The following is a 21,450-nucleotide window of genomic DNA, read 5'->3' as shown; positions in this document are numbered from 1 at the left end:
AAATGTATGTATGACAAATTATTAAGCCTAATATGTTGACACATTAACATGCCCACCTACTGAAAAATCTTAATTTGTGTTCAGCAGAAGAAAGAAATGGCATGAGGGTAAGTAAATTATGAGAGATTTTTCATTTTTGTGTGAACTGTCCCTTTAAGACATCCGTTTGTCTTCAAGATTTATTTCTGAACAGTGTGTGGCTCCACTGAAGTTTCAGCGCCATCTGCCGGATGACTCAGAACAGAAACACGCAGAAGAAACGGAACTCCGTCGCCTTTACCATGTTTCCCACGGAACTGACAGCGTGACTGTACCGATGAACGGGACGTTGAAGTGTTGTTGTTTTTATAACGTTTAAAAGGAGTCATGTGAAAGTTGTCTATTAAGAGGCACGGGTATAGCCGTAGTCATAGAGTCATGAAATGTATCTTCTCACATGAACGCCAGTAACGTGGACGGATTAAATTAAAAGACTCATTATACAGTTAAATAGTAATACAACAACTGTTGGGCAAAAGACAGAAATGTGGGGAGAAATTGAGCCATGCACAGAACCCAAGGAGGGTCAAAGGACTTTCAGCTTCGGGTCTGGGAGAGGTGCGAGGTGCCAAGTCTCTCCAGATATAAAGGTAAGTGAGGTATCATTATCCACTTCTGCTTGTATCATGTAAATCCAGAAGGGTGATTTTCACTGTCAAGAAAATGTCCAGATTTAAGCCCGAATTAATAAATATATATAAGAAAACAAAGCCTACATATAGGACCATGAAGATTATGTATTTTATTTATTGCATTGTGACTATTTCCAGGACACTTAAGCTTATTGACCCCCGCCCTTCTTGTCTTAATTTATTTTATTTTTTTGTTAATATGTTGTACACTGAGGTTTTAATTAAAATGACATATAAATCAAAGGCAGTACCTAAGGAGTATTAGTATGATGTTTAAATACTTAATAATTCAAATAATATTTATAACATTATCATAATCACCATCTTGTTTGCATTACGTGTAATGAGAATTGGGGGTAATAATGCCATGTTTAAGATCTGAATGGCCCTAATTAGTTTTCTATTTGCAAAATATTATATATATATATCTATATATATATATATATATATATATATATATATATATATATATATATATATATATAGCCTGACAGCTTTTGTGAGAATCACCCAAAAATGACTGTGACCCTGTGTATATCCCTGTTGACATTTCTATCTGCTGCAGAAGACAGTAATGTGGGGAGAAATTGAACCATGCACAAAACCTGAAACATCTACCAAATGCGGTGAACCTACACCTGAAAATAGATGTCCTGCTAAGACACATGTCGAAGAGGGTTCAACCACTTGCAACTCTGGGACAGGTGCAGGTTCCCCAGACTTTCTTTTGAGTCTAAAGGTGAGATGTCATATTAGACTTAAATTCATCTCATGTAACAATTATACATGATTCTAACCATGTTGCTCAATTTGTTGACTCTACTTGTGTTTCTTAGGGTGAATCATCCAGCAGTCTCAAAGCCATGATAGAGACTATAGCAGCCAGTGGGAGTCCAGTGAAAAGCCAACAGCTTGGAGAACCAGACTTAACTGTAGAGGAGAAGAAGGAGGTCCTTATGGAACAGTACAAATCCAAGCCCTTAGTCTTCTTAGAGCGTTATCAGGCCCATCTGAAACCAGAGCACTTAGAGGCTTTCTCTCACATGAGTAGTGACTGCAGAGCTCAGTATTACTGCAAGGTAATTCAGAGGCGGGCAACCGGCACAGCCAACCGGACAAGGATCCGTAACAGTCGTTACGCAGCTCTCCGTGTTCTTCAGAAGGGTAAGCAGCACAGGTTGTTTTGAAACACCTGCTTGAATTAGAATCTGGAGCACAAAAAAAAGCCATTTCAAACATTACAGCTGACAGTTGCAGTTAAAAGGGGCCATATTCTACACTTGTGTGTCATTATTTGTACCTTAAGTCCACTTACAATGTTAGTCAAGGTTTCTTGCACCAAAACAGTCATAATTTTGTTTTTTTATGACAGTTTCCACCTTTCCGATCAGAGATTACTATTCACAAGCTCTCGATTCAATTCAGATTTGATTCCTACTCACAAGATCTCAATTCAGTTCAGATTTTGATTCGATTTCTGTTCTCAAGCTCTCAATTCGATTCAGATTTCAATTTCTTTCTATTCACAAGCTCTCGATTTGATTGAGAATTCGATTTCTATTCACAAGCTCTCGATTTGATTGAGAATTCGATTTCTATTCACAAGCTCTCAGTTTGATTCAGATTTCTATTCGATCTCTATTCATAAGCTCTCGATTCGATTCCAATTTGTTTCCTTTTGACAAGCTCTTGATTTGTTTCCTATTCACAATTTATCGATTAAATTCAGATTTAAATTCGGTTTCTATTGACAAGCTCTGAATTCGAATCGATTTCTGTTCACAAGCTCTGAATTCGATTCGATTTCTATTCTCAAGCTCTCAGTTCGATTCAGTTGTTATGCGCTGTCCGGAAAAGCAGCAGAGGTTGAAAAGTCCTTGTTTGTATGGGAGAGTAGATGTAGTTTGTCCGTTTTGTTAGGAAGAGAGCGGAGATTTGCTAGATGAATACTTGGCAGGGCTGTTTGAAACCCGTGCCAGCGGAGCTTGACTAGCGTGCCTGCTTGTCTCCCTTGCCTGTGTCTCTTGAATAACCTAGCTGCGCCTTCGACTAAAATGTCCAGCAAAGTGTCCGAATAGTCAAAAACCTGGTATATGCTGCCGAATGTTCAGCAGTTCGTCCCTGGTAAAACTGAATGGAAAAAGATTACTAAACACAGGACAAACAAACAAAAACAACAAAAGAATTGGAGCGCTCACACCGAGGCGGCCATCCACGGCGCAATCTTGATGTATATCAATTCATTTCAATTCAGTGTCTATTCACAAGCTTTCAAATAAATTCAGATTTGATTCCTACTCACAAGCTCTCAATTTAATTGAAACTTCGATTCCTATTTGCAAGCTCTCTATTCAATTCAGATTTCGATTCGATATCTATTCACAAGCTCTGAATTTGATTCAGATTCCGATTCGATCCCTTTTCACAAGCTCTTGATTCAATTCATATGTGATTTCTATCACAAGCTCTCAATTTTATTGAGAATTCGATTCATATTCACAAGCTCTTTATTCAGTTCATATTTCGATTCAATCCCTATTCAGAAGCTCTCGTTTCAATTCAGATTTCGATTCAGTTTCTATTCACAAGCTCTTGAGTTGATTGAGATTTTGATTAGGGGAGAGTTGCAAAAAACATTTTAGACTAGTTAACATTTTCAGTCAGTTGCATAAAAACTTGATCGCTCTAATTTAAGACCAAAATGTAACACCCCATCTACACCAGACGCAAGCACCATGTTGCGTTGCATCAAAAACAATAGAACCCCATTATAATCAATCACACTGTCTACACTGGAAGCACCTGTTGCAGCACGTCCATTGCACTGACAATTAACGGGTGTTGTGTTTCATTTTGCGCTGGCACTGCTACACAAATTAAATAGTTTAGAACGTTCGACAGCCTCAAGCAGTTGCGGCGTGTCACGTTGCATCAACGGACGCACCTATTGTAGACGGTGTATTCATCTAATTAGCAAATATTTTCAGCGAATGAAAACTGTATTGAAAACTTAGTTAAGACAACTGTGAGCTTGTTTTATGCAACAGGAATTATGTCACCTTTAGCTAGCCAGACTTATTGTTAGACAAAGTCTTAAGTTAATGTCTATGTTATGCAACCGACCCTAGATTTCTCTCAGCTAATGCTGTTAATTACACAGGGGACCTTCTAACTCATTAAGAACATATTGATTTTACAAATCAAATTTTATCATTAGTTTTTCTTAATTTTGGTCACATTTTAGCTTTTAAAAATGTACAGATTCCATGTATTGCTTCAATTGCTTCGATGAACAACAGTGTTTTTTGGGGTGCTATGTACATTGGTGCTGTCTGTGTATATATTTAAATGTTTCTATTTTTCTTGTTTCCGATTAACAACTGACTGTAAAGAACAGAACGTATATTAAAAGAGATATTAATCCATGAAAAAATGGATTGCGTGGATCTCGTCTTAATATCGGGATCATTCACGTGAAAATGTTTTCGCTAGTGTACTTTTAAGATCTCTGTATGTAAATGACCTCTTTTGACTGGCTAACCATGTGGGCCAGAATAGTCCATGACAAGTTATGATTTTTGCAGTTTAGTTTACATAGATAATTTGAGCTTTTCTTTTTGAATTCAAAGCAGCAAGGAAAATATATATTCTTTAATGCAGCATGAACTTAAGGAATGCTTAAATCAATAATAACATATTGAATTACTCAGAAGAGACTTTTCTCAGCATCTTTGTCCACTTGCAGAGGGCCAGTACTTCAGCGAGGAACAGATGCGTGTGCGAGATCCTCTGCTGTACGAGCAGTACATCGGACAGTACCTCAGTGAAGAGGAGATCCTTCAGCGCTCCGAGGAGGCCATGCGGAACGGCCCAGGGGGACTCTCTGACCTGCTTATCAACTCCTACCAGGAGAGACTTATTCAGAACCGTCTGGAGGAGGAGCAGGAGAGAGAGCAGTGTGCAGTGGAGGAGTCTGATGAAGAAGGTGAGAGTCCTCATAACTGCTGACTGACTGGTTATGATGTCATGACATGGCAACGATTTAGCTCATGAATAATAATTCAGGGCTCAACATTAAGCATTGTCTTGTGCTTGTCCTTCAGTCAAGTAAATTGATCATTCACTTGTCTGAGTAAAGAAAATTTACTTTTTGTCTTATTGGCTTTTCTTCGACTAAAGAAAAGCCTCCATCATCATCATTTACACCTTAGAACCATTAAGAACGCAGTGTAGAAAGACAGTAAATCATTACTCACCCTCAAGCCTGTATGTAACTAACATTAACAAATGGAACCTTTTTGTAAAATGTAACCAAATTTTCATTTTTGAGTAAATCACCTCTTTGAGAGTACAAGTCAATTCTCACCAGTTGCATTAAACAGCTGTTTAATATTGACAAAATGCATAAAAAATGTTAACAGATATAATAATCCTGAGAGAACATTGCTGCAAAATAGTTATGTTGTATAGTAAAAAAACAGATATAAATATTAAAGAGAGATAATGTGTTTTCATTGTGTGTTATTTAATAATGCTATAGTGTTAATATTAATATAATGTATATTATAAATATATAATGTATATTAAGTATGTTATATACTTATTAAAATTGACTAATTCACATGGCAGAGGAAATACCTCGGATACATACATTAGGTGGAGCTCTAGAAAGATGAGTGATGTAACGGGTGCATAAGTGTTTTAAGAGTTTCTCTTCACTCTACAGATGGTATTATTACACAAAGCATTTTTGCAATTTCTTCTCTGAGGGAGCGCCACGATGTGACGAGACAAAATGAGCTCTCTCCAACATTGCTCGCTTGTGATGAAGACAGCTTTGTTGATTATAAATGGGAGCAATAGTTTTATCGGTCGCTTTAGAGATGTGGTACAACACCATTCGCATGTCCAGTTAACAGTTTTATACCCATTTATATATGTAAAATCTAAAGTTCAGTAGATACGTGCACTGCTTACACTCACAAGCTGCTGAACACTGTACGAGTGAAAGCGAGAGGTAGAGAGGGTGACGCGATGGAGGGAATTCTCGACATTTTGCATGTGAAACATGTGGGAATGATTAAAATTGTGCTCAATCCCCACAATCCCTTGCGATTGAGCTAACATTTGTTATTGAGATTTGAATCAGTCTACTTTTCTGGTCAGCAAGAAAAATTCTCTTTAACGCTTGTCTGCTTGTCTGGGACAAGTGGAAATTTTGAACGGGCAAGTTAATGTCGAGCCTTGTAATTAGGCTGATACAGGACTTTCCATTCATGTAACCTAAATAATATTCATGAGCCAAGCAAATGTGCTTGAGTGGAAAGGTCTACAGGACATACCATGCTAACTTGAGGGCAAAAAGACACCTTTAAATGTGCTAAATATTATCTGATGTTAAAACTATAGCCAAATATAGTCTATAACTGGAATTAATTTTAATATAAGCTGACCACTTGTCCTGACTGAATGAGTCATAACTGCGATTCTGTTAAAAACTGTTTGATGGATGAATGCATATCTGTGTTTTAGACTGTGATGAGCCCAGACAGGCAGAGTGGGAGCCGAACCCACAAGAGAAAGCCATGCTGAGGGAAGAATTCCTGAGTCAAATGCATCAGCGATTTCTGGATGGAAAGGATGACTTCAATTACAGGTTAAACAGTAATACATTGCACCTCTAAATTACCTCTAAATTTTAATCAGACTTTTTCATATTCAGTGTACTTTGTCAGTCAACAGAAATAAATAGCCTCATTATAATGCAAGTCAAACATCTGTTATGCCAATGCTCAATACAATCATAAAACTGATTGTACAATTAATATTGAATCAGTGTTAATTGCCAATATTTCAGCTCTTAAATAATTGAATCATGTTAATATTCACATTGCAGTGAAGTGGATGAGAACCCAGATTACGATAACCTTGATATTGTAAGCCATGATGCAGAGGAGCGTTACTTTGATGAAGATGATGGTGAGGAGGAGGAGGAAGAAGAAGAGGATATGATGCAGTAGCCCTTCATGTACAGAATGGTCTCCAAATAAAAATACATTTGTTTCAATTCTCCGTAAATCCTTAAAAAAAAATCCTGGTCAGGTTTTCATTGTTTGACATTTTGCTTATGTAAATGGGTTGATCTGCAACAAAATGTCTTTAATAAAGGAGTACTATTTTTCAATCTGTGGTTGAGAACACTTGTAATGAATTCTCAACACTTGTAAAATATACAAGACCCAGTTGCAGGTCTTACCGAAGTGGTTTAAAAGTCAAAAGACTTTACTGTAAAGAAGTTGTTTGTTCACTTAATTTGCTGTGCTGTACACACGACTATCAAATGTATCCCTTGAAGAGTACGGTACAACAGGGCTAAAGGCACCCCTTAAGGAATTTTTTTATCATGGTCACAAAATGTATCAAGGTTATATATATATATATATATTTTTTTTTTTATTTTTTTATTTTTTTGATGGAGCAACATAATTTGTGTGGGGGAAAAAATACGGAAAGTTGTTTTGATTAAAATGCAGTTAAAAAAAAAAGTTGATGAGTTAGACTTTTACCCCAAGTGTAGGTTAAAAGACCCCTAGGGGTTTAAAGTGATAATGTGTAAATTCTGGTTGTAGGGCACAATTTGGGACTAATGCAAATCATTTTTAGACCACAGGATGCCTAGATCATTAAGATGATGTTTACACAAAATAAGTACTTCAGAAAAATTCAACAATTTCAGACACATTTTGCATTTTATTACTTCTTAACTAATCTCTATTAAGATTGGATGAGTCAATGTGAGCCCACTGAACATTTTTCATAACAAATCTATATGCCCCAATTTAAAAACAAAATGTGTTTTAGGGGCCTTTAGCACCAGCAACAACCCCATATACTATCCTTTCAGTTTTTTTTATTACCTTAAAACTGAAAATTATAAATAAGTATTTTGTCTCAAAATAAATGTGTTAATTTTCAAAAGCTACATACATTTGCAACATTTAAAAAAATATTAAAGATTAGATCAAATTGCTTCAAAATCAAACTTCAGACAAACGCATTGGTCTCATGGATCAGGAACATTTTGTAGTGCACAGTGACAAACAGGTGTTTATGAAAGTGCGTTGGCAGTTTCTGTTGCAATTTAGTGTTTTGGGAGAAAATAAAATCAAAGGAACCTTTTGTCCCTTGTACCCTACAGTATTTAGGAAGCAGAGCAGGACATGCAGAGAACACAAGATTCAAACTTTCTATATTTAAGTGTACTTGATGCTAAATTAAATAATATTTAATACATGTGTCAGTTATTTAGAATTAATTTGCTAGCAATGGAGCGCAGTCAGGGTAAATCCCACATTTAAAGGCTGCCGGAAGAACAGTGTCAATCGCTGTTTAAAAATAAATAAATAAATATCTTTACAAAAAATGTCCTCGTTAGAACCGGAAGCTAGTAGGCTACAACCAACTTATCAGACTGCACATCTATCCCTCAGTTTTTATTTGTTTCAAATTAAATATGGTGTCCAAGGGTTATTAAAGACATTCCGCCCTGATTTTTGTATTTTAATGTCCACCTTCAGAAAGTTGACGCTTTTTCTCGTTTCATCCATACATTTCATTTTAAAAGTCTTAAGGGCATCTCAGTGCTTGCTCAAAACAACTCTGTAAACATTAGTAAATGAGCTACATCCGTCATTGATTTCACCTAAAGATAGAAAAAAAAAACACCTTTTTTTAGTTTGACTTGTGACAGTGGAAAGGCTATTTAAACCCCAAGTATCTTCACTGCAAGTTCTATTGATCTTAAAAGACATTTATAATGGGTCACCATGTAGCCTACAAAGACTAGACAACTTCGTGACACAAATGAGATAACTCGTATTGTACAGCCAAGGAAAACAACTTGGCTCCATTATCAGAATCAGAATCAGTTTTATTGCCAATTATGCTTACAAGGAATTTGTCTTGGTGACAGGAGCTTCCAGTCTACAACAATACAAACAATTACAATCATGGCAACTATAGACGTCTTTACACAACCAAGTTAAGGCTGCTCTGTACCTGCTCAAGTTTCTATGTAAAGGCACGATTATGCATAAAATCTAGACAAAATTAAGCATGCGATGACCATCCTAAGCCTCCGTAGACCTTATTCACGCTAGCGCCATCTTTGATTTTTAATGAGAATTGGGAATGACAATGAGGCTGTGAGGGATCAGTCTCTTCGACGGGTTGTAGGCTACTGCAATTTAACGTTTTTTTTATTATTGTTCCACAGACAAAACATTGATAAAATATCTGTCCAAGAACCTTCAGTATACGAAGAACTCCAGACAACATGAGTTGTGGAAAATCAGATGAGATCGAGGAGCTTTACCGTTCATGCCATTGAAGAGACTGGAAGTCTATCCCTCAGCCTCATTGTCATTCCCATTAAAGGGTAACTAAACCCTAAACCAACTTTTTTTTAGTTAATGATCTGTAAGCATGGGGCTTTATTAGTACTGGTCATTGATTCAAGTAATTTTTTTGACATTTGTGTATAAAGTGTTTTAATTCTACAATATATGGTGTAAAAACGTCTGAGTGCTGCCCTCTTCAGGTTGAACGGTGGCTACTGCAGTTGAATTTTCCTATTGAATGTTGCGGTACTTCGTGACGTAAGCAGGTTCCAGCTCACCACGCCAGATTCATGTACATGTCGTCTTGCGACCGTGTGAGGAATAATAATAACATAGAGTCTGACAGCAGCTGTCAATTAATCCGTCACTACGAGTCTCAGGTGCCCCCAGTGGGTGGAGTCAGACTTTGAACAGGTGTTTAGTTACCCTTTAAAAATCAAAGATGGCGCTAGCGTAAATGAGGTCTAGTAGTATCAAAAACAGTTCTGATGCTGCTTTGATTTTGCATTTCATTTGCTCAGCACAGAACCAGAGCAGCCTTAAACTTTGTTGTTGTCATGATAGAGCATATATTTTATAATTTAGTTTCATATGTAAAAGTATATTTTAATGTTTTCCATTGGTTTATATTCATTATTTTAGATTTTAAATATTCATCTCATGACATTATGCATTTGTAATTGCGGTGTAAATGCATTTATGCCTGCTCTGAGCAGCCTTAAACAGTCTGTGTAAATACAACTAAATGCCTCTTCAGATGTAGCTTCTGTGCCACCTTTGCCGTGTAAAGACAGCTTAAAAGAAAGAAATGGAAGTCTTCTAGGAAAATATGGCCTGGGGTTTAGTTTGAGAACAGACAACAACATTTCAACGAGATGTGGAGTAGATACTTTATTAACATTCAAGATTTTTATTTAGCATTGCCATATCTCAAATTAAAATTCTACACAAGAAAAATAAAACTTAAATACAGGTTCACAGGATAGTTGCTGAATGGAGCAAGGTTAATGGCATCAAAAATATACAAACATAAAACGACTACAATTAGTGAGGTCCTTTTGAAACGTATAACAGACTAAACAAATGCAGGTAATACGTAGAGAAAGGTCACTGATATCAGGGAAATTATTTATGTGCAATTGTTTTCTTTGTAGTTGATGTAAATAAGCATGTCTATTTACAAGTAATTTTCTTTACATAACTAAAAGCCCACTTACTGAAAACTGCATTATCTGATCTGAGCCAATCGTTTCCCAAATCATTTAAAATGTGACTGTGCTCCACACTCATCCTATTCCTTCATAATCGATTCTCTGTCTATTCAGTAAACTAACCCCTAACGTTCACGTAGTAATTACTTGAAACAAAATGCAGTGTTATAAATGCCTCGTTACCTAAACACCAGTGACAGATCTATAAAGTACAAAATCCCAACCCTTCTAAGTCATATAAAATTATTCTAAAGTATACTGTGTAAATAGAAAAAGTAATTAGCTCAATCATAATTTGTTAATGCAAACACATGCGTAACATGAACTTACACATATTCCTTCAAATTATAGCCTTCACAGTAAACTGCCAGAATTGCATACAAATGGCAAGTGGTTATGGGACATTATTTAAAAATAATTATAATAACGACGACTGAAAGGAAAATCTCTCTTATCAAACCCACAGGGTCCATAACTTGAACTTTTCAATAGACTCCTGATTTGTGTTCAGAAACCATCACAGTATCACAGATATTGTTGAAGAGGCTGTCAGGAGGAAAAAAGTAAACACTTCATACAGACTAAACACCTTTCTCCTACTTAAATGAGCAGGGCACTTAAATGTTCAAACTTCTAAATGAGTTCTGCCTTAATTTGACTTTTAAAGATATTTTCCTTGGTGCCACAATAAACAACCTACACAAGGCGCAGTTGGTAACCCAAACAGATATTATTTGACTGTAGCATCCATGTATTTTAGGAAATTAACTCAAGAAGCAAGATAAAGTCAAAACTTTAAATACATGTATTTCCTATTTGATTTAGCGTAAATTAATTAATGTCACCAAGTGAGACGAGAGGTGACATGGGGAAAAAAGGAATGTTAAAAAGAAAAGAAATACTTCATGGGGTCACTGTAAGCTCAAACAGCCCCCTACCTGCAAACGGACATTGTGCAACATATCTTGGTCGTTTTCTTCATCCAATACCTTTAAAAGTCACTTCTTCTCAAATGTACCATTTTATGAGGGGAAAAAAAATGAAACTGGAGTAAAAGGTGAAGGAGAAGAGTATCACAGAATGAATCATTCAGTCTTTTGGCACAGGGAAAAGTGCGACATTCCCATTGTAAAATCTTCATGGTGCAACGTCAGGTCCCAATTAGAAGTAATGAGTTCAGCTGATGAGTTGTTCCCATAACTGCCCCTGAAAAGGAACATCTTCATTAAATTTTTAAATTCTGATGCAATTATATTTAACTGCAGGCACTCATCCAAACGCTCTGATCTTATCAGCAGTAAGCAGTATTACTCCATACAATCCATACAATCAAAGTGAATGAGGACTGGTGCCGTCAAGTTCCAAAATGAAAAGCGTAAAAAAAAATATATCAAAAAGTGGTTCATATGACTTGTGCATTATATTCCGACGACTGACATTTCAGTCTATTCCTCTTACAAAGTTGGCTTCACATGACTTCAGAAGAATAGAATAAAAGGGTTACCCATCGTAGGTGTATATGACTTTCTTCTTTCAGCCAAACACAATCAGAGTAATATAAAAAAAATATCCTGGCTCTTCCAAGCTTTATAATGAGAGTGAATGGTTCCTTAGATTTTGAAGCCCAAAAAAGCGCATCCATCCATCAAAAAAGTAATCCATACTTCCAGTAACGGCCGTCCTCACATTCACAAGAGAGTAGAGTTTCAGCGTATGACGTAGGAGTAGCGTAAGCTCCGGTGAGAAGTGAATAACGTGTTTTTTACAGCAAAGGAAAACGACGAAGAGTGGTTTTAGCTATAATGTAGATTTGTATTAGTCTTAAAATGGTGCGTTTGTTCATGTATCCAGTCATTCCAATAGTCCATTCATGGCAGAAAAACACTCTCAGCCTCTGTTAGCATTATCTCGCATTTCCAGCGTGAGCACCACCATACTCTCCGTATACCAGATTCTTTTGTTTGTGCTGCTGCTGTATGCCGCTGATGGATTAAAATACTCCATCTCCCGGAGTTCCTGGTCGGTGTACACTGTGTTTTTTAGCCCAGCCCTATTTGTTTGAACCAATCTCCTCTTTTCTTATATCGAAATCCTCTGACATTTTTCTTTAAAAATCCTCATTGTTGTCTTTTAATTTGTGATGAGCGTTTTGTGTTGCTTTATCCTCTGCGCTTCCACGTTCGTCACATCTCACCGGAGCTTATGCTACACCTACGTCATACGCCAGAACACGACTCTCTTGTGAACGCGCGGATGGCCAATACCGGAAGCCAGTGATTACAGTTTATATAAAAAAATAAGGATATCTTTCTTACAAAAGCGCATCGTTTCACTTCAGAAGGCCTTTATTAACCCCCTTGAGCCGTATGGATTACTTTTTGATGGATGGATGCACTTTTTTTGGGCTTCAAAATCTAAGGTACCATACACTCCCATTATGAAGCTTGGAAGAGCCAGGATATTTTTTATATAACTCTGATTGTGTTTGGTTGAAAGAAGAAAGTCATATACACCTATGATGTTTGAGGGTGAGTAAATTATGGGATCATTTTCATTTTTGGGTGAACTAACCCTTTAAATACCTCTGCAAGCGCTTGTGTGTCATTTTGGAGCTACACAACTTCATTTTGTATTTTATGAGTCATACAATTTCGATACAAAAAGAGTGAGTAAATGACAGAATTTTCATATATGTGTGAACTACACCTGTAAGTCCACAGTTTTGTCTCTTTAACTCCTACTAGTATCATCAGCCTGCTGGCTTGATACTCTGGCCAATGCCTTAATGGTGCACACACCCCCAAAAGAAAATTCTTGTGCAAAGTTAAGCACGGATGTACACATTAAACAGGCAGACTCAGTGGGGGTCTGTTTCCTCAGTCAGGCACGCCTCCCATCTGTATCCAATAACAAATATCCAGTCTAATCTCCACAGACCAGTCCGTCACAGCTGGTTCCTCACCTCAAGCTGTCTGCCAGCTCGTCTCAGCTGATGAGGATTCCAGGAGGCCTTCCATCCTCTTCACTGATGTTCCTGAAGTTATTCTCAGCTTCATCCACACTCCTGAAGAAGTCAAAACCCAAAATACACACAGACAGGCAGCTAAAATGAGATTATTTATTTTACATATCCCAATCAAATCAGTCTAGTTATTTTGTAGACCATATGTGGTTTGAAATCCGATTAAAATCATGGCAGCTTATGAAGATATACCAGTTATTGACTACATGTTTGAACAAACAGATCTGATTGAATCACTTGAAAAATGCAAAATGACCGCACACAGTCAATTTAAAATGTATGAACAAAGCCTAATAGAAGAGAACAGTTAAATAAAGAAAGCTCACATTAAGTAGTCTTTGACGTCCTCCATGGTGAGCTCACCAGTGGTGTCCAGATTGATATCAGCGCTGCTGTTTGGAGAATCAAGGACAGGCGAGGACAAGGCACTCCGCATTTCCTCCAACAGCCCTGACAGAGTGACATCACAAATCATTATGATATCAGCTGACTCATTGACACTGTATTTGAATGAATAATGGGCCTGTAGCTTGAGTAATACAGTATCTTATTTACATTTTTTGGCTTTTCAACCAAAGCAATGAACTCCTATTTCATGAGAAGTGAAGAGTTCAATTTTTTGTGATTTGCATTGTCAATTTACTGCTGCATGAGTCATTAAACCAAGTATTGGTACATAAATTAGACTTGATAAAAAAGACAAATTATAAACCAATTTCCATTAAAACAAAACCACACAAATTCTGGGTAATTGAAGTTATTTGGGGGAAGAAATAAGTTTATTTTCCTGTTAAGACTTTTAAAAGCAGAACGTTACCTTCAGCTTCCACAGACTTGCCCTCTGCTTGTGTCTTATGTGTTCCATTAGCCTGTGTTGGGACTGTCATGCTAGAACTGCTATAAAAATAAAATAAAAAAAATTACATTAAATGAGTCAAAAATGCAGATCTATTATTTTCTGAGCATTCAAGACATAATTAACCCCTAATTACATGAAACGCTTCAATGTGAATTGTTCGTATAACAAAATTAGCAAAATTCCTCAACAGTGCATTATCGACAATCACATGTTTGAAATGTCCAGTATTCCTGTAATCAGTTGTGAACTTACTGATGGCTGACTCATTTTGAATCGCAGAGAAAGTGATTTAAGCTGCTAATCTGAGCTCCAGTGTTCAAACCCTTTTTGTGAATCTTTTCAGTCGATTCATTAAAATGACCCAGGTAAACGAGTCATTTGTTCGTTAATCAGATATCAAGGCTCACACTGTTTGTTGTTGCATAAAGACACATCTTTAATGCAATTCATTAACACAAAAGATGATATGACTCAACCGCATATAAAAATTATACTGATTTTACATTATTGATACAATTATTTATTTTTTGTTGCATTTGCGACCATTTTAGTCACAGTTTGGAGCCCTGCCATCCCCATATCTATATGATATTTTTTATGAAAATGTTTGTTCAAATCCCCAACCCTTAGTATGAGCAATATTATCATTGATGCTTACCCTAGCATCACTGTTTCCAAACCCAAGCATACAGAAGCCCACAGAGACGATGTATATGCATTATTATTATCATCATCTCTTGCTTTACAAAAGATCAAAAGTTACTTTATGGCCTTTGTGAGCTTCCATATATTTGGGAATAATAAAAAAAAAAAAAAAAATTCTAATCCATTTGGTGCCACCAGAGGCACAGAAATTACACTTCGGCCTGAAATTGAAAATAGTGGAATCAGTCTCATGTTAAGTACCTGTGTTCAGAAAGGTCATGAGGTCGCTCCACATCCACCTGGCACAGTGGCTCTGTGATCACACGGGCAGACAGCGAGAACCGCTCATACTCTGACGGCGAGATCAAGTAGAATCCTGAAAACATTGAAGATACCATGACTGAATTTCCTTGACATTTAAGAGCTCAGAGCTGGAAATGATTTAGGAACACGTCTTTTGAGAACACACGGTCTACTAACCTTGTCCAGTCTTGGTGAACACACAGGAGGCAATGCCACTGATGTCTTCTTTACGGATGCAGTCATAGCGTACTTGTGGTCTCAGTGCTGGCACACTAAACACGTGGATGTCACCGAGGTTTGTGAGGCACACTAGCGTGTTCTCGGAGTAGTCCTCAGAGGTTACGCTGGTGAAGTTTGACAGTGCCACCTTCCGTACTCGACAACCTTCATGGGCGGTCAACTTGAACTTGGTCTTTGCATTTACCTTAGGCAGCATGAACACCTATAGTTTGCAAAAATAATGATGTTGCATTTGTTTTCAAGTATGAAGATTAAGCATGTTCAATAAAGTCTTTATTATAAATATAGAACATTCCTTTAATAAAAAAAATTATCCATCTCTAGCATATGTGGCATGCTGATTAGTGTTACCACAGAAAATAATACACAATCCCCGTTTTAAAAACAAAAGGAGAAACAAGTATACAGTAATGGAATTTGGCAATAGAAGTCTCTTTGCAGTTAAAGGAATATTCTGAGCTCAATAGAAGTTATGCTCAATTGACCGCATTTATGGCATAATGTTATGTTATTAGTTATTTATTTCAACTCCGATCTCCCAAAAAAAAAAAAGCAAAAATCTGGGTTACAGTGAGGCACTTACAATGGAAGTGAATGGGACCAATCCATAAATGTTCAAATGTTTCAAAAGTATAGCCACAAGATTATGCATGTTTACATTATACTAATTAAATAACATTATCTGTGCTAAAATCGCTTACTAACATTTTCTGTATGAAGTTGTATTAAACTACATTTTACAACTTTGCTGAATTGACAGTATAATGCCATAAACTCTAAAATGACCGTAAAAACTAAAGTTTAAACAACTTTACAGCTCAAATAAAACAGAAGAATTAATTTTATAAAATTATAAGCTTCACATTTCTGCCTTAAAACGCTCCAAGAATGGGCCTCATTCACTTCCACTGTAAGTGCCTCACTGTAACCTCAATTTTAAGGAGGGATGAGTCGAGAATATTTGTAGTAATCAACATTATGTCACAAATTATGTAAATTGAGCTTAGCTTGTATTGAACCTAGAATATTCCTCTAATGACTTCATGTCCCCTTTTGCAGGTTGGCAAGCATTTTTTTTTAATTAGTCTCATATTAACATGTGTAATGTCAAAGTGTATTTTAATGTTTATTCCAGTGTAATGCCTTGCCCCATTATTTTCTGTGGCAACCAGCAGCATGACAAAAATGTTGTTCAAAGAACCTGGAACATTTTTTTTATATAAATCCACCATAACCAGTTCACGTTCCCACCTTAAACTGCTCCTCAGAAATAATAAGAACAGAGTGGCTGCCCTGCATGTCTGGTGCTTTGGCCAGATCTCTCGAGACTTCGTACGGCTCAGGCAGAGGGTTCCCTCGACCATCCAGAACAGCAATGGACACCACTGGAGCCCTGTGCATCAGCTGGATCTCCTTACCCAGCAGGGCCTCCACGCTCTGCTCCGAGAACTTCTCTTGAGAGGGGACGTCCAGAGCATACGCGTAAACCGAGCCAGAGTTTGTGCCAGCCCACATGGTAGGACCATGGTGTGTTCCTGAGAGACCAAGATGAGGAAAAAACTGATCTGATCAGGTGGCAGGCATGGTGAGCACAGATCATAAACCTTTATCATACACTTTAATTGTTTCTCAAACCGGTTCGAGTAATTATACTTTACATCTGCCTACCTACATTAGTACTTCATCATCAATGGTCAAGTAGTAGTAAGGGAAAAGAGCTGATGTGGGTGCATCAGAATAGTAAGAACTTCAACAACGATTCAGGTGGTTTAAAACACCACATATTCCGTCCAGTAGTGTTGGGCATTACAACGACATACATCGTGGTGATGATATAAAGTGCCAATCGATAGATATTTTGCATCAGTGTTTCATTTGAGTGTCACTTGCACTTTTTCTGGAGCCGGTGCAAGTCCAGCCACAGCCTTGATATTCACAAGAGAGTGGAGAGCGCGATCACTCGTACTACCCAGTCATTATTGACCCAGGAAAAAACATCTTTACAGAACGGGATAACTCCCAAACAAGTCAAGAAAATGAAGAGCAGGTCGTAATTAATTTGATTAAATTACATTTTAAATACTCATAATTGGACTACAGTTACTTTTTATAGATTACATGATTACATATTAACAAGGCAACAGCAATAAAAAATTTTTTATTACATTTATATTAAAGTAATTTATAGTAAAGTAATATTTTATTAAGCATCCTAATCACTCTTTTTTTCTGATTGTTTCATGTTGATGTTCATAAAATTGCTATTGTTGTATGCACTTAAAATGAACTTGATATCCCAGTATTTTGAATTATAAACTTTAGCCATGCACTGTCACTGATGTTAGATTTAATGTTTATTTCATAAAAATGTCATAAGGAGCTCTTTTTGTTAGTAATAAAGTAAATTTTCATCTTTGAATTTTAATGTTAAAATCTTTATCCTACTCAAATGCCATTGAAAGTAATCCAAAAGTAATTGGATTATATTACCCCAAAATGTCATTATGAGATTACATTACTGATTTAATTTTTTACAATGTAATCATTATCTGATTTGACAGAGTGACAGTCTGATTTGAACAATTCACAAGTAATGCGCCCAGCACTGGGTGTAGGTTCATAAAAGCCAACACAGAGCAGAAAAAGTTAATCTGCAAACTCTCACACGACGATAAATCACTTGTAATACAAACAGCTTGATTTACCTCCTAAAAACGAAGCAGACAAAATAATATTATGAAATCAAAGATGTGCTTTGCATTAATTCTGTCATTTTTGTAAATAATTTTCCAAGAAGTGTTTATATGAATTTATTCTTTATTTTAATTGTTTAGATAACAAAACATTTTTCTACATAAAGGGTTAGGAGTTTTTTTTTTTTTTACTTGTGCATTATTTTCTTTGTTGAATTGCTTTGGGAAGATCTTTAGTTTATAATAATAATGTTGGTCAACAACATATTAATTTGAAAAGTGACATAATGTGAAATTATTATTAGCATTATGGTAAGAATAGTTTAAACAAAGTTGAGTTATTTTGAACTATGACTATTGTCAAGTTACAAATAAAGAGAAAATGAAATAAGAGTATATACTGCAAGTATTTAATTCACTGATTGGTTATGCAAATATAGTCATTACAATTTGCTTATTTAAAATATAAACCAATTTTTATTGATTTTCCAACAAAAATATACTCTTATTATATAGTGTTATCGTGATATAGATTATTCACACTGTGATTTAAGCTTTTGGTCATATCGCCCACCCCTACCACCCATGTTTGTAGTGAATAAATGTTTCCCCTATTTAGTCAGCACAGCCGTTTCAGACAATACTAACCTGGCCTGACCTATTAAAAGTTCCAATAACAAACCACACACACATGCTTAAAGGCAAAGATATTTTCCCCCCATTATTGTGCATTATTTAAATCCAATATATTGCACTGATAAAACAATACTGCTTTGTTCAGAAATTCCCTCTTGGAGAATTCCCCTCTCTCCAAAAATGATTTAATCACTATTGTGGAAGTCTATTTGAGTTAAGAGCTCAAATATATTTGCAGAGCAGAAAAATGAGGCAGGCTTGCTTTGTGCTTATGTGGCCCAGACCATGCAGACATCATAATATACAGGAACCGCATAAATCACTTACTTTAATATCACAAACGTGGGTGAGTGTGTAACAGCCTTGATCAGGTTTTAAACTAAATCCACATCAGCAGAATCTTCAGGGACAGCCCACACATTTCACACAGAACAGAAAAAACTAAACACATGTAAAAGAGGGCATTTCTTTTCTCTCTAAACTCACCATCTTTCTGATGTAGTTTTTCTTTCTCTAGTCTGATTCTGACAGAATAAAAAGGCCCTGGTGGGAACCAAATATAACAACCAAGAATGAAATTAATTGAATTTTTCAAATCAGTAATGAGGCTAACTCTTTTTTTTTTTTTTTGTAATTTCCACATCAAAGATCGACAATCACAGAACATTACTGCATGCTCAATCACTATCAAATGCAACTCAAAATGAAAAATGAGTATACATTATTTTAATCAGTTATTCAACCCTAAAAAGGGATTTAATTATTTGAAAGTTTGTGAAAACATTTTTCATAGTATCAGTATCCTATAATCAGGCCCGCTTGTAATCTGTGCTAACAGAAATCTGCATTTTCAAAGCTCTACAAATCACTCTACACTCAACTCTACAAAACAAGCGTGCGTGTTTGTTTATATTAAAAGTTTTTGTTTGGAGCTACCAATAAAACTGTTGTACTCTCAGCTGCAATGAAACATTTACTGTACCAAGTTTAAATCCATTCATCTGAATTTTCATTAATTTGTTTATTCTCACCATCTCTGAGGAATGTGTCAGCGAAGCAGAGGCAGCGCACCACACCAGACAGTGAATCATCAACAGAGCGGGGCTCAATCCGTCTCTGAACCGGTGTCACCTCCGCATCATGCTCTGCCAAATGTGCATTAGCCTCCTGCACCTAAAGCAAGAACCATGAGGATCTTTCACAAAATAAACACCAACAAGATTCTAATTGCTTAATATCAAGAAATCCATATGATATTCTTAATGAAATCATGCAGAAAATCAAACTCAAATTTTTAAAAACCAGGGTTTCTGCAGGTTTTATGAAGCTAAATTTAAGACTTTAAGACCATTTTAAGATCAACTAAAGAACATTTAAGGAATCAATGAAGGGGGTCCCTCGTTTAAAAAAAAAAAGATCATAAAAATTGCATTTTGTTTTTATTTAGTACGGCCCCACAGAAGCTATTTGACATTACACATATTCCACATGACAAAATAGATACTGAATTAATACACATGATCCTGTTTAGAAGTTTACCTTCCCTTGGTTTCTAATATGGTGTGTTGCTTTCTCGATGATCAATGACTGTTTGTGTAATAATTGTTCATGAATCCCTGCTTTGTCCTGAGCAGTGAAGATGTCCACTTTCCTTAAGAAAAAAACCCCAACTACAGTAAAATGATTTGGTTTATTTGCATCTTCTGCACATTTCAGTTCTTCCCAACATTGGCTATATATGAGGTCCAGATTTTGACAATTGAGGGAGAAATACACAACTATTACAAAAGGTGCAAACAACTATTGATGCTCAAGAAGGAAACACAAGAACCATGGGGTGCAAACTTTTGAACAGTATGATGTGTGTAAATAAGTGTACATTTTGTGTTATGAAGCTTTTGAAGGGCAATACTACATAAAAAATAAAAATGTAATCTCTTATAGGCTATTTTTATACATTGTGAAAGGGGTGTGGAAACTTATAAAACAAAAGGATTACCGGTATGCAAAATGTTGCACTTAACTGTATAGGCTATATAGTTTGTGAAAATTGACATTTTATTTTAGATTTAGTTTTCACGATTCAACCATATTTTAGCTTTTTTTTTTTAAATGTACAAATTCCATGTATCCTATCCTATCCATATGATGTCATATTGCATGTGTTATTATGAAATGACTTCACAAAATTTCTAAATACAACCCCCACATCCGAACATAAATGCTTGTACTACGTAAAAATGCAGTGTAAATGTGACATTGTCTGATTTACCTCCGTGCTCAAAAGGAAATTAAAATTTCAGAAAAATACTCGCTTGAATATTCACGTGCTGCACGAAGACATGGATCGGGTTCTTTCAGCTCGTTGTTGAAAACACATTTTTATAGGTGTATTTTTACTTGTGCTGACTGACAGGATGACAAAGAGTGCGCGCCAAGCGTATGAAGTTATTGTTATGGTATCCAGATACATTTCAGCAGATTTGCAGAAAGACAAGAATGAAAGTATCGTCAAATCAATGTGCAAGGCTTTGAAATTGCTTCTCTTCTCTGCAAACAATACCAAAGACAATAACGAGAAGGAAAAGGAGTACACCAAATGTAAGCAGAAAAAAAAAATTAGTGAGCCTAACAGCTGAAACCAGGACATAATTACAATGTTTAGAGAATTGTCCGGACACCAGGATACACCCTACTTAAACGCAACAAGAAAGAAATCCCTCATACAACATTTAATGACATGACCTTATGAATTAAAAACTTGTTGCTCT

At 36.2% G+C, this 21,450-nt stretch overlaps 2 protein-coding genes across 6 annotated transcripts in view; one reads left to right on the top strand and one right to left on the bottom strand.

The window, feature by feature from the left end:
• The first annotated feature begins 300 nt into the window (after positions 1-300).
• ccdc97 (coiled-coil domain containing 97) lies at positions 301-7,113 on the top strand. Of its 2 annotated transcripts, none has more exons than XM_052131515.1 (6): positions 301-629; positions 1,240-1,410; positions 1,508-1,835; positions 4,417-4,656; positions 6,204-6,327; positions 6,568-7,113. In XM_052131515.1, the coding sequence occupies exons 1-6, from the start codon at positions 525-527 to the stop codon at positions 6,689-6,691; spliced, it is 1,092 nt and encodes a 363-aa protein (XP_051987475.1). In that variant the 5' UTR covers positions 301-524; the 3' UTR covers positions 6,692-7,113. The 2 variants fall into 2 exon arrangements, with proteins under 2 accessions (XP_051987475.1, XP_051987474.1); XM_052131514.1 differs by having other exon boundaries at positions 1,237-1,410; positions 6,568-7,107.
• A 2,839-nt stretch (positions 7,114-9,952) lies between these two features.
• Positions 9,953-21,450, bottom strand: part of LOC127647334 (lethal(2) giant larvae protein homolog 1-like) — a 56,450-nt gene continuing 44,952 nt past the window's right edge. For 2 of the 4 annotated variants that reach the window (XM_052131510.1, XM_052131511.1), the window contains exons 16-23: positions 19,711-19,852; positions 16,602-16,885; positions 15,288-15,552; positions 15,069-15,183; positions 14,121-14,200; positions 13,630-13,753; positions 13,244-13,345; positions 9,953-11,487 (exon numbers count right to left, since the gene is read on the bottom strand). In XM_052131510.1, the coding sequence (XP_051987470.1) occupies positions 13,267-13,345; positions 13,630-13,753; positions 14,121-14,200; positions 15,069-15,183; positions 15,288-15,552; positions 16,602-16,885; positions 19,711-19,852 (1,089 nt within the window). In that variant the 3' untranslated portion in view covers positions 9,953-11,487; positions 13,244-13,266. The remainder of the gene's footprint in view (positions 11,488-13,243; positions 13,346-13,629; positions 13,754-14,120; positions 14,201-15,068; positions 15,184-15,287; positions 15,553-16,601; positions 16,886-19,710; positions 19,853-21,450) is intronic. The other 2 variants (XM_052131512.1, XM_052131513.1) reach the window with 1 other exon arrangement.

Source organism: Xyrauchen texanus, chromosome 8 (genome assembly GCF_025860055.1).
Source record: "Xyrauchen texanus isolate HMW12.3.18 chromosome 8, RBS_HiC_50CHRs, whole genome shotgun sequence".
In the NCBI taxonomy this organism is placed as follows: Eukaryota; Metazoa; Chordata; class Actinopteri; order Cypriniformes; family Catostomidae; genus Xyrauchen; species Xyrauchen texanus.
The sequence above is the reverse complement of the archived record's forward strand: the minus strand, read 5'-3'. Positions and strand labels throughout refer to the sequence as shown.

Excerpts from the sequence above, each read along its gene's own strand:
- ccdc97 (XM_052131514.1), top strand. The coding sequence starts at position 525 with ATGTGGGGAGAAATTGAGCCATGCACAGAACCCAAGGAGGGTCAAAGG. Across the intron at positions 1,836-4,416 it reads TCTCCGTGTTCTTCAGAAGG|AGGGCCAGTACTTCAGCGAG; the intron begins GTAAGCAGCACA and ends GTCCACTTGCAG. Across the intron at positions 4,657-6,203 it reads GGAGGAGTCTGATGAAGAAG|ACTGTGATGAGCCCAGACAG; the intron begins GTGAGAGTCCTC and ends TCTGTGTTTTAG.